The 12189-nt window shown below is 34.1% G+C and overlaps 3 protein-coding genes across 6 annotated transcripts; 1 reads left to right on the top strand and 2 right to left on the bottom strand.

Moving 5' to 3' along the window:
• The first annotated feature begins 2234 nt into the window (after positions 1 to 2234).
• Positions 2235 to 3057, top strand: LOC107466835 (heavy metal-associated isoprenylated plant protein 12-like). Its single transcript, XM_016085842.3, has 2 exons — positions 2235 to 2378; positions 2496 to 3057. The coding sequence occupies exons 1-2, from the start codon at positions 2373 to 2375 to the stop codon at positions 2850 to 2852; spliced, it is 363 nt and encodes a 120-aa protein (XP_015941328.1). The 5' UTR covers positions 2235 to 2372; the 3' UTR covers positions 2853 to 3057.
• Positions 3058 to 5004: 1947 nt separating this feature from the next.
• LOC107466831 (DUF21 domain-containing protein At1g47330-like) lies at positions 5005 to 8075 on the bottom strand. 3 transcript variants are annotated; one of them, XM_052254591.1, is made up of 13 exons: positions 7753 to 8075; positions 7517 to 7615; positions 7362 to 7438; positions 7182 to 7265; positions 6992 to 7105; positions 6837 to 6923; positions 6568 to 6707; positions 6382 to 6469; positions 6213 to 6286; positions 5837 to 6024; positions 5483 to 5745; positions 5252 to 5298; positions 5005 to 5169 (listed from the first exon to the last, which is right to left on the bottom strand). In XM_052254591.1, exons 1-13 carry the CDS (start codon positions 7769 to 7771, stop codon positions 5103 to 5105), a joined length of 1347 nt encoding a protein of 448 aa, XP_052110551.1. In that variant the 5' UTR covers positions 7772 to 8075; the 3' UTR covers positions 5005 to 5102. The 3 variants fall into 3 exon arrangements, with proteins under 3 accessions (XP_052110551.1, XP_052110552.1, XP_015941324.1); XM_052254592.1 differs by having other exon boundaries at positions 7362 to 7434; XM_016085838.3 differs by having other exon boundaries at positions 7517 to 8075.
• Positions 8076 to 8781: 706 nt separating this feature from the next.
• LOC107466841 (uncharacterized) lies at positions 8782 to 12189 on the bottom strand. 2 transcript variants are annotated; one of them, XM_016085848.3, is made up of 5 exons: positions 12092 to 12189; positions 11536 to 11636; positions 11298 to 11455; positions 10299 to 10363; positions 8782 to 9069 (listed from the first exon to the last, which is right to left on the bottom strand). In XM_016085848.3, exons 3-5 carry the CDS (start codon positions 11440 to 11442, stop codon positions 9001 to 9003), a joined length of 279 nt encoding a protein of 92 aa, XP_015941334.1. In that variant the 5' UTR covers positions 11443 to 11455; positions 11536 to 11636; positions 12092 to 12189; the 3' UTR covers positions 8782 to 9000. The 2 variants fall into 2 exon arrangements, with proteins under 2 accessions (XP_015941334.1, XP_015941333.1); XM_016085847.3 differs by having other exon boundaries at positions 11536 to 11582.

Here is a 12189-nt window from a genome sequence, read left to right as displayed (position 1 = left end):
ACAGAAATGGAATAGAAGAGAGAAAATTACACCCAGATATATCCTGGTTCAGCTGCTAAGTGCAGTGCAGCCTACATCCAGTCTTCATCACAACAATGATGGAATTTCACTATAATCATCTTTGATTACAAATACCAATTCTCCCTAGGAACTACCCTTCCTATCTGGGACAAGTCCATAATCTAAACCCAATCCTGAACTTGACTTGGTCACTGCCAAGCTTTCAACTGTAAAGTGCTAACCCAACTTACAAGGGGATTCTCACAGAATCATGATACACAACACAGATGTACAAAGAAACTCTAAGGACATCTATGGCTTTTTCTTTTAATTTTGCACTCTCTGTCTTTTTCCGCTCTATGGCTTTTTCATACAAATCTCACTGTTTGCCTTTTTTCATGAGACTCAAGACAGATAAAATTAAACAGAAAAATACAAAACAGAATACATTGAAGGAGAAGAATTTCTGTTAGCTCAGGTAGCTCTGAGAATTCTGTGTCTTGCACTCTTACTCTTTACTTCAAGCCCTGGCTGTTCTCCCTTATTTATAGAGGGAGAAGCCTCCACGGTTGAACCTAAAAGAACCAAGCTAAACTTCTTCTTCTTCATGCAAACCGGTTCGGCTAGAGAAAGGGGAGAAGTAACCGAATGCAATAACTAACATGCAATTACCTCTGGTTCTTCCTTGGTCACCAATAATCATCAATCTGAGCCTTCCATCTTGCCTTGCACTCCAAGATGGACTCCTAGCCCTTGATGTTTCATGATGATGACAGCTTCATCTACTCCATCCTCTACCTCTTCCATCACGTAGCCACTGTAGTTACCTCCTGTGGTGGTTGAGCAGAATCAGAGACAAGTCATCCCTCCAAGGATCTTCTTCCTTTGACTGAGATCTTCTTCTTCCATTTTTGGTATGGAGAGGTTGAGATCTCTTCACCAAGTCTTACCTTTCTTGGTTGAAGATCTTAGCCACAACATACTTTTTGCTTTCTTTTTTTTGCCATCATTACAATGGTCTTTAGCTTGCTTCTAACTTCTTCTTGATAGCTTGCAAAAGCTTCCATGGTTGTTGTGATAGAAGTGACCGAAAGTGAGAAGCAAGTAGAGAGAGAAGAGAGATAAATTTGAAAAGTATTGAATTAGGAAAGAGAATAAAATTAAATGAATTTGTTTCTTCCCTTTGCTGAGTAGCGTGTAGCATTAAAGGCAGCAATCAAATCAACTACAATTTCTCTCTCATGGTTCCAAGGTCTACATTAACTCATCTTAATAAAATTTGAATTTCATCACATGATGAAAAATGAAATCCATTGGAAGCAATAAAACTTTACTTTCTTTGCTTAATGGTTTTGGACCATGCAAGCTTTGGTCTTGGTAGCAAAATTTTAATTGGGCTAGTAGTAATAACAATCTATTTTGGCCCAAACAGAAACAGCTTGCTTTAGCCAAAATAATTAACACAATTTGTTTCAAGGCTTAGTTACAAGAAAACACATTTGCGCTTGCCAATTTTTTTTTCTTTCGACCCAACGCAAAAACTGCAATACAAAATTATTAATCAACATATGTTAAATGAAAAACTAATTAATAATTTTGTAATTAATTATTTCAATAATGTTTGTTTATCATCCAAATAAATTAGAGTTTTCCAAACTCATCAATAGATAATGAGAATATTAAATAATGTAAACAATGAATATGTTAGATGCTCAATTCAATAGGTATGTAGATGATTATGTTCATTATTTTTAATTAAATAATTATTTTTTTTATTCGATTTACTCATGCACAGTTAATAATGGCTGGATATTTAATTTACTAGGTGTGCAAATAATTATCCTAATATTAAGATTTATGAAATAATTTGGGATGGAATATTTTTTACTTTATTAGATCCGTTCTAAAACTTATTATTCACATTGTTTACAACAATCATAATCTACCTAGCAAAACCCAAATAAAATATACAATAATAATATTGTGAGAAGAGATGAAATTATATTAGTTAGCGTGAATTATCATGTTGCATCTAACTAATAACACGTGCTCAAGTGACCATGACGATGATGCTATTGATAAACTATGATTTATTTCTTGACATAGTTGACTTCCCCTCTCCATCTTTGATTCTTTGTCACTAGTCACTAGTTGTTCTATTATTATTTTGTTTAAATTAAACCTCGTTAGAATTGAGCCTCACTAATCACTAATCAGTAATCACTATTCACTACACAAGTTCTATATATAGCTAGCCACTTCATTCTCACTTCACCCGTCAAACAAATTAAAGCCAGCAGCTTTAAGCCTTTAATTTCTCTCTGTAGCTAGCTAGAGCTTATTAGCAAAACTTGGCCAACATCCTATAAATAATGAATGTATGTGAGGCCTTTTTATTTTGATTCATTACCCTTTAACATTATTATTATTATTATTGTTTTGTATATGGTGATTGTTGTATCCTAATAAATGTTTGATTTTGGTGCGTGAGACAGAAAGTAATACTAAGGGTGGAAGCACTACATGAGAGGAAATGTAAGAAAAAAGCCATGAAGATAGTGTCGAATATTGCAGGGATTGAGTCAGTGTCAGTGGACATGAATGAAAACAAGTTGACGTTGACTGGGGAAATGGATGCTGTGGAAGTTGTTGGGAAGCTGAGGAAGCTCTGTCACACTGAAATACTGTCTGTTGGACCAGCCACAGCCACAGCCACAACCACAGTCAAACAAGAGCCAAAGAAGAACAATAAAGAACCTTCAAATCTGGAAGCTTCTATTGTACCCATTCAAGCTTATCATTATTATTACACAAGTATGGAGGAGAATCCCAATGCCTGCGTTATCTTTTGATAACTTATTTGGATTATCCGTTTTCAATTTGCTGCTTTTATTTCTTTTTTTGATGTTTAATGTTTTCTTACTCTCAAAATGTTGGTTATGGAAATAAACTGATGGCCTCGTTAATGAGAGGAACTTTTATTTTTCTCTTCATCATTTGTAATTACTTATGATTGGAAAACGACAGTACGACACAGATTTCCAAGTGGAATCCAAATTCTAAACTCTTTTGATGTTAACTTAAATCTGGAACCAATCAACTTTCAAAATAATTTTACACGAAAAAATATTATGAATCTTAATTTATTCTCTTAATTATTTTTTTAATTTCTAAATAAAAAATGTTGAATATTTTTACTTTTTTTATGTTCTTAAAAGAACATCAACTACATCAAATAAATGACCGTACGTAGATGTTTAAATTAGGGGCAAGTTGTATGATTATAGATGGTTTATACTTTATACCAGCAATTTAATGTATTTAATTTAATTTCATAACCAAATATACAAAACAAAACAAATAACACGCACATGCTAGAAGGCTTGCTCAGAGTATTTTACTATATTGTTTTGCTATATAAGCAAGCAATCTAAAGATTGATCCACTTGAATTATATTTATTATTTTCTTATGATTAAAAAGAAAAAATATAAATATTAGGGGCTCATATTAACATTAGTCAATATTTTATTTTTATATTACTAGAATTCAAATTTAAAATTTAGAATTTAAAAAATTTAATATTAAAAATTTAGAATATTAACAAAGTATTAATAAAAAATAATAAATTTTATTGATAATATAATATTACTGAAAGTATAAAAAGTTTGAGATTGTTTTAGACACCCATTAATAATCAATATGTTTATGTGGTAATCAGATTCCGAAGGACACTTGCATGCATTTGCTGACTTCCTTCATAAACTATTAGCACCAAACATGACCACTGTACTCATATACATAAAAATAAATATATTTTGTTGTCTCGGTTAAATGAATTACTATTTAGATTTACCATGCATAGACTCGATTTATTTGTTGGCATCCAAGGAGAAGAGCTGAGAGATACTATATGGAGCTTAGATTTGAGGCACAAATCAGAATTCCCTTTCATTTTTCATGGCTTGGCTGTTTTAATCTTTTTCTTACTATGAGGCTACGTGTGGGCACTTATTGACACATATATCTTATCTCTGTATATGCATGGTCGTGGGGCTTTATTGCAGGAGATATTTAATTTGTTGCCCTTTTTTAAAGATATTTCAATTCTACTTAAATTATTAGTAAGGAGGAACTAGAAACTAACCAAAGATGACTTATTTAGTTTATCTCGCCTTGTCCGTATGGGTGAATAACAGATTTTTAAATGAAATTTTAATCTACGAAATTAGTCATAGTTAAAAAAGTTAACCAAAAAAATATCAGCTATCATTAGGAGTTTAGAGATTTTTATATAAACTCAACTCTACTTTATACACAGATCGAGAATATGCCAACTTTAATTATACTTATTATTAATCCGCAAATATCTAATCCTACTCATGAGTTATAAAAAAATACAATATTATTATATAATTTGATGATAATTTAAAATAGAATTAATTTTTATGTAAAAAAAATATATTAAATTATCAATTAATGATTTTATTAGTGATTACAGATTTTTTGCATTTAGTAAGAGGTTTTTAGTTCACTATTCACTTAACATATTTTTGTATAAATATATAATATATACATATATAGAGTACTAGTTGGTTGAATAAAGTTGATGCTCCACCCAAACGAAAACCTTATTTGCTGGCTGCGGATCGGATTAACAATCCTACCCGACTGAATTGGATACCCGCAGGTATGATGCATATTACCACCCATAATTATCATAGCTTAGTGTAAAAAATTATGACTTTTAAATTACATAAATTCTGTTTTCTAGGTCAAAGACGGGCCTATATAAAAAATCCTGAATGAGGGTTTGAGAGTGCTTGTTTTAGAGTTTAGACCGACGAGAACTTTAATTGTTTTTCTTTTTTCACGCAAAAAAAAAAAAAGGATTTGAGAATGAGGGTTTTTTATCCTATTTGATTGTCCTTGCATAATAAATAGGACTGATCAAGCTGAATATTTAAGGTGGAGATTATAATAAGCTAATAACAACAACAATTAAGGCGAAAAGAATACAAGAATGATCTTATGAAAACCAAGTCTACCAACTACCAAGTGTTTGAGACAAGTCATCAAAGGTAAATATCACCCTTAAGTTGTTCAATGAAGACTAGACTCGGATCCTTTCCTGGATGATCTTCGTGGAGTCAGCAAGTTAATCCTGATGCTGAATCAGAGAAAGTTCATTAGGAGAATTGGAAATAAGCGTGATCATTGCAACAAGTATAAGTTAATGTAGATGTACTCACTTCTTTTGAACATGAACATATTCATCAGTTTCATCCAGTATGTCCCCCTTGTGAAGAAGGTAAAACAAGGAAAGTAATCAGAATCATCATTGTAGAGAATAGCTGAACCTAAGAGTGCGTTTTATCTAGTCACAACATTTTCCTATTTGTTTGATTGCATTTCATGATTCATAATCCATTATTAACTTCTAACTTTACTAGCTAGCTATGAAAGGGTAAACAAGAGAATACCTGCAACAGTTCCTCCATAACATCCTCCATTGTGATGATTCCTATCACTTCCTCATCCAAAACAGTTGGAAGAACTTGTATTTCTTCTTGAGACATCGTATAACCACTCTCTTCCTCCCACTTTTTGGAATGTTGACGTTGTTCATTGCCTGCCTCCATCATCATCTTCTGAATTGCTGCACTTGGACTATTAAATTCTGTATCGCTGGACTCATAGATACAAACTCTCTGACTCTTTTCCAGATCAAAGGAAGAATCAGATTCTGCAGTAACCAACCACATTAAAAAACATGAACCACTTCTTCTTCCCATGCTTGAGTCTTTTTGTAATGCCTTTGGATTTTATTTTATTACCTTTAGTATTTTGTGCTGCATTTGATGTTTTATTAGTGAGTGTGTTGAGAAATGTAGGCGCACCGGCAGCATGGGCTGCAGCATTGTTGTTCTCTGAGTCATTCTCACATTTCAAAACAATGGCCATATGGCTGTGACCCTTTTGGAATTGGTTCAGTATCTCATACAGTGGCCAATTTTCATAAACCCTGCTACATGAGTATCTTCTTAGTATCATGCACCTAACCTCCTTCGAGATTTAAATTATGACACTCGATAAAATCTGATATTTGGGGAGGTCCATTACAAGCATAACAAATTTAGAAATGTTACGTGTATTATTACCTAACTTGAGGGGATCTGAGTATTTGATGAAAAGATATCATGATTCTCATACCTGGGAATTTTTCTGATAATCAGATTCTTGATTGGGGTTTCATCTTCTGGACGACAGAACATTAAATTCTTAACCTGTTTAGTGAAAACAACATGAATAAGCAATGATTAATATCAGGAATTCAAGATATAGAAACTAAATCCCCATAACAGTTTCTTCTGTTGCTTACCAATATGAGGCCAATGATATTACTTGGGTATCCAGAGTATAGAGGTACACGACTATGCCCTTTGTTCATGATCAATGTCATTGTATTCCTGATGAGTTGACAAATTAAAGATGTGTAACTGTGTTTAGTTATTGACAGATCGATAAAATGCATGAATGTCACTAATCTGAGTTTTTCACACATTACATGTCCAGTTTGGAATTTATATCAAGAGAAAAAGTTTCAGATATTGGTGTCATTGCATCTTTGGCAGTCTTATCAGTCAAATCCATGGCACCTGTGATTATAGAGGCTTCATGACAGGACAACTCTCCACCTTTTCCTGCCTGTCATATGAATTTTTATTTCCCTACTTTGCACTTATGCTTTAAATTTAAGAAAAATGTTTGAGGGACTCATATACCAACCAAGCAATGGTATATGATACAAAATACAAAGGATTATAGGAAACAAACCATGTCTGCATGCAAGTCCACAAATGTTTTTAACTCAGATCTTCTCAACAGGACTGAATGCTCCTTCCCTAGAGCCCAATCCAGGATCTGCTCCAATAGGAAGATATTCAGAGGATTAATATTAAAAAATATTCTCCAAATAGAGCCAAATTTACCTTACTAGCTGGATAGGATATAGGGAAGAAGATCAGAAGAAGCAGTTGAACAAAGGGTGCCATTTGTGCTCCTAAGGTTAGTCCGTATCGAGAATATACAGCTTGAGGCACAATCTAGCATCGTTAATTCGAGGATAGGTTAATAAAAATAAAAGTATTAATATTATGTTTGTGATAGAAAGAAATTCACCTCTGCAAATAATGTGACCAGGGGAGTTGATATAGTAATAGAAAGCCAAGGCGGCATGATTGTATCCATGAAGATTGGCAGTGCCTTAAAAAAACATGACAATAACATTTATGTATCATAATTATTGGGATTTTGTTGACAGGCCGATTTATTAGAACTTTTATGTAGCATATAGCATACCTCCATGGCCAGTGATTTACCTAAAAGGAGGGTACACAATACAAAATGTCCATTCTTTACAACTGGTAGAATCCTTTCTGCAGATAAATAAAGCAATAACATTAGTTAGCAGTGAGTTGGAATGTTTGCATCACTTTGACTACTTATATAAAAACCTGCATTCTTTTTGTCTTTAGGACGGCCAGCCTTAATGAGAACCTCAAGATCAACTTGGCTGAATGATAACAATCCTAGTGCTAGGCCCGATGTGACACCTGCAAGGATCACAAGCACCACACATGAAATAACATACATCCAGAATTCAATTTCATTATATTTGGTATTATCATGATCTTTCAATGTGATCATGGTTGGAAGATGACCAGGCCAGGGAGACAATAGATGCAATTACTTTTCAACTGAATCATCATCGTTCTTATTGTCTAGTTTAAGGCATAAAGACAATGAGGAAGAAGATAGCATCATCCGGCCTTATTGTCCAGCATTAAGTATGGTATCTATTATGTCATTTTTGTTTCTTGGCCTGCCTCCGAGTAATAAGAACAAAGGCGGAGATAGCATAGTGAAGAAAAGAGAGCAACAAGTAAGTGACAAGCAGATGAGACAATAATCTTGTAGTTTGCCTAACAAATATAAACATGATTCAATTAACTAACCATCTTGCAGTTACGCAGGCAAGAGAATATGAACAAATTTATTCAAGTTAGTAAGTAATCTCGGAAACTATACGGAAGGACAAATTTCGAAAAAGGAAAAGGTCAACCAAGTGGACCAAGTGCTACCACTTTTACCATGTTATACAGTATACACCTAGGACTTGAAGTCTTGAAGTACTACTATAGCTTTTATCAAAGCTCACCGACCACAAAACATCATTTTCCCACCAACAAAACAAGGCACTAACAATCAATAATCCACATTCCACGCCAAACATGCTATACTTATTATATTTTATAGCATTTCTATCATCGCAATCCCTGCGCCATATCGAATGTCATTGGACTACCAACATGGAATTGGCCTGCTCAAGAGGTCCTCCATCATGGAACAATTTTATGGCAGTGGTAGTAGTAAACTAGTAATGGATGCAGCAGCAGGTTTTGGAAGGTGAAGCTTGTCATAACACCAGAACAGTTGGTGGAGATGTTACTTTTAATTCGTTTATCCATTAATTTAAAAAAGCACTCAGAACTTTATCAAAACTTCTGACAAATTTAAAGATAAATCACTTTCAGAATATTTATGACATAACATTTGCTTCTTGACCCTTTACGAGTCATTATCTCTCCATGGGTCTCAATTTTTTGGCTTTGTGGAAGTTCAAATCCATATAAATGCAATATATAAATTCATGCGTTGCCATGTTGAGTTGATTTGATTCGCTTTTACCCAGAAGTACAGTAATACTGAAGAAACCATAGGAAAATAACAGCAAAAATTTATTAACGGTTTTGATAGTCTAAATCGTAGTATCACTATCACATAACAGAGATGTTTTGGGCCAGTCAATACGGCAAATGTAATAATCACAAAAGCATGAGCGGTCAAACGAATGGCTATTTCTACCAACTCTTCTCCAAAGAAATAGTCTGCACTCTGCAGTGTTACAAAGAAACCATCTTACACTACTCCATTTGGTTTACTTAGTCAATGCAGAAGCCTCTGAGGTCTTGGCATCTCTAGGACACTGAGATACATATGGTTTGAGCTGCATAAAAGAAAGAATGACGCTAATCAGCAGTGACAGTTATGGACTATAATTCATCAGTGAAGGATTATGACTTTGATCATTCATAAAAGGAAATAATCAATGAAGTGATGAAGCCATATTTTTTGCACCCCTTTAGATCACCATAGCAGACATTTTAAGCTCGACAACGTCTATGGAAGTAAAAAAATTACTACTATGATAAAAGAGATCATAACACAATTTAATGGTATAACCACATCACAAGAATACTTATTGCCATTGTGGATCCTAATGTTGCCTATAATATTACTATTAGGCTCAACCAACCATTGTTTGACCAACTATTCCATGTTGCGTTTGCATCCCTTTAAGTGGCAGAATATCTAAAAACTATTAAATATTAAAGCCACTCACACAAAGCTACTATGTATCGGGATGCACCTAAGCTAAGGGCGAAGGGAGCTGAAGAAACATAAATAATGATATACTAGAAAATCTTAAAAGATAGAAGAATTAAAGAGCTTAACAAAGAAACAATGTCAAATTATCTACTAGTAGTTGTTTGACTGTTTGAGAGTTGTGTTTAGAGGGGGAAGGGAGAAAAGGAAGAGACTTCGAGAGCATTTATCCTTGTTTCCAAGATTTAATAGAGGGATAACACTACAGGCACTGTAGAGCTTTTACTAACCCCTTTATAAACCATACTTACATTTAAGTAGCATTTGGTTCTTGGCATAGAATCAGAGGTGATAAAAAAAATGTTGGGGAAAAATACATGTCTTGACAAAAGCTTAATGTTGTCCCTTTGTCGAGACAAATTTTAAGATAACTTGTATACTTTAAAATAGAGACACAAGACATGTCTTGACTTGTGGGCAGTTATTTCTGTACTATCCGAACAAATAGAAACCAAATACACATCTCTACCATTCCTTCCTTTGCAGCCACCTCAGTCTCCATCCTTTTTGTCCTAAGATAAGAAACAAATGCTACTTTGCACTTCCCCAAGAATGAGGGTTTTAAACTCCCTAATCAATTAAATGAAATTCTCTAACCCCCTCCTTCCTTTACACTTCCTTCCCCGGATATCTTTATTCTCTTTTCCCTCGTAGCCATCAGGAGAACCATCTCTTGGCACAAAATTTCCATGGGAACTTATCTCAGCATTATAAATTTGTAGTCATGTTGAAAACAAACGGATTAACGTAACACTAGCAAACAATACAAGCTGGGTGTAAAATTCAAACCTTAAAATCTGTCAAATCAGGGACTACATAGTTTGGCAATTTTTCTTGCACTACCACATACCCACCTGCAACAAAGTGCAAATTTACATTCAACTTGACAGGCAAAAAGGAAAAAATGAATCAAAGAAAAAAATAGTAGAAAGTAGCTAATATATTTATGAAAAAAAAAAACTAAAAAAATTGATGGATACTAGTAAGCATATGACTGATTTCTACAACTAAAAGTTCAGTAATGAATCTAGAGTCATGACAAAACACAACTTTCTAACAGCAGTGTAGGTACCAGGAAAGGTTGTGATAAAGTTAGAGAACGAGGGAGAAAGAAAGCTAAGAGTGACAAGAAAGGTAAAAACGATAAAATGAATCAATGCACAGACACTGTATTACCAGGGTATGCTAATATACATGTATGAGTTACACTTACCTAAGTCTAACTGTTCATCTAGTATAACTAACTAGACAGCTGCTAACTACTTCTAATTCTAAATGACTGAGCTGGCAGCTGAGTAAACTAAAATCCCTCAAACTATCACGTGAAGAATTGAGCATTATTTCATGGCAAGCAGCCATCAGCAAATCAAAGTCATAGAAACATGAAATTATGATAAAAATTGAAAAAGGTTCCCAAGTTATACATCGATATTAAAGAAAGGAAAAAATTTCACATAAAATAAATATTTAATTCATTCATTTCACGAGAATTAAGAAGCTTCCAACTTGTATAAACAAACAATAACAGCAAAGAGAAGGTATAGCGATTCTTATGAGACTGAAGAGAGTGAAAAGAATTAAGAAACAAAACAACATGAATCTGGGTCATCTAATTCATAAATTTTTTAAAAGAACAAACCATGACAACTGAAATGAAGGAAGAATAAATCAAAATGGCTTCGGAGAGCAGGAACCCATATTCCGAATTCTGACATCCATGGACGTGGACAAAAGATAACATTTATAAAGGCCAAGACGAAATTAAGAAAATTTTAAAGTCAACTATACCTTTACGGGTATGGAAACCAGTAGGCTTGCAGTTCTTGCCCTTGTAGTAACCTCGTGGAGCACGTTTTGATGATAGGATGTCCAATGAAGAAGTCCTCTTCCTTCGAAAAGCTCTTCCTATGCCTAGAATCAGCCCTAGAGGCATCTTTTCTTCTCCTCTTCAATAATGAAGATAAGACATGAAAGAGATACTTGCATACATAAGGAATAGCAGAACAAAAGAGAGAAAAATACATACCTGAGGTGTTGAACAACTCACACTCTTGTTTTGTCCCTGTTGGGGAGCTGCACAATTCACATTGAGAGCTTATTTTCCCCCAGTTAAGAATTTGTATTTTTCTAAAATAACATATAAAATAAAATCATGAATAAACACACAAAAACACAAACATGCTCTCAGGTAAGAATTCAAAACCATCAACCAAGGTCATCATCACAGTAATAACATCATTTTCACAGCAACAGCAGCAACCATACCAAATCAATAAGCTCGTATCATAACATCAACAAGAATTAACATACCAAATCAAGATTTTCATAACTCATAAGCCACAACATAGCAGCAGTAATAACCAATGAAATAACAGAACTATAGAAGCAACAGAAGCGAAGTTACAGAAGCTTTAGAAGGAACGGACGATGGAAGCAAAAGTTCGCAGTGAAGAGACCAAAATTAACAGAAGCAGCAAAAGAAAAAAGTACAGAACAAGGGAACAAAAGCAACTAAAAAGCAGAATAATGGAAAAAAGAAAAAGAAACAAACAAACAGAAACAAAAAAGAGAAGAATACGAACCAGTGAAGGGACGGCGTAGGGTAGGAAAACACACGACGGCCGGCAGGAGGAAGGGAAGAACAGCAGCAGCGGCAGACTGAGAAGATAAATGCTGGAAT

This window comes from Arachis duranensis, chromosome 9, assembly GCF_000817695.3.
Source record: "Arachis duranensis cultivar V14167 chromosome 9, aradu.V14167.gnm2.J7QH, whole genome shotgun sequence".
Taxonomy (NCBI): Eukaryota; Viridiplantae; Streptophyta; class Magnoliopsida; order Fabales; family Fabaceae; genus Arachis; species Arachis duranensis.
The sequence above is the reverse complement of the archived record's forward strand: the minus strand, read 5'-3'. Positions and strand labels throughout refer to the sequence as shown.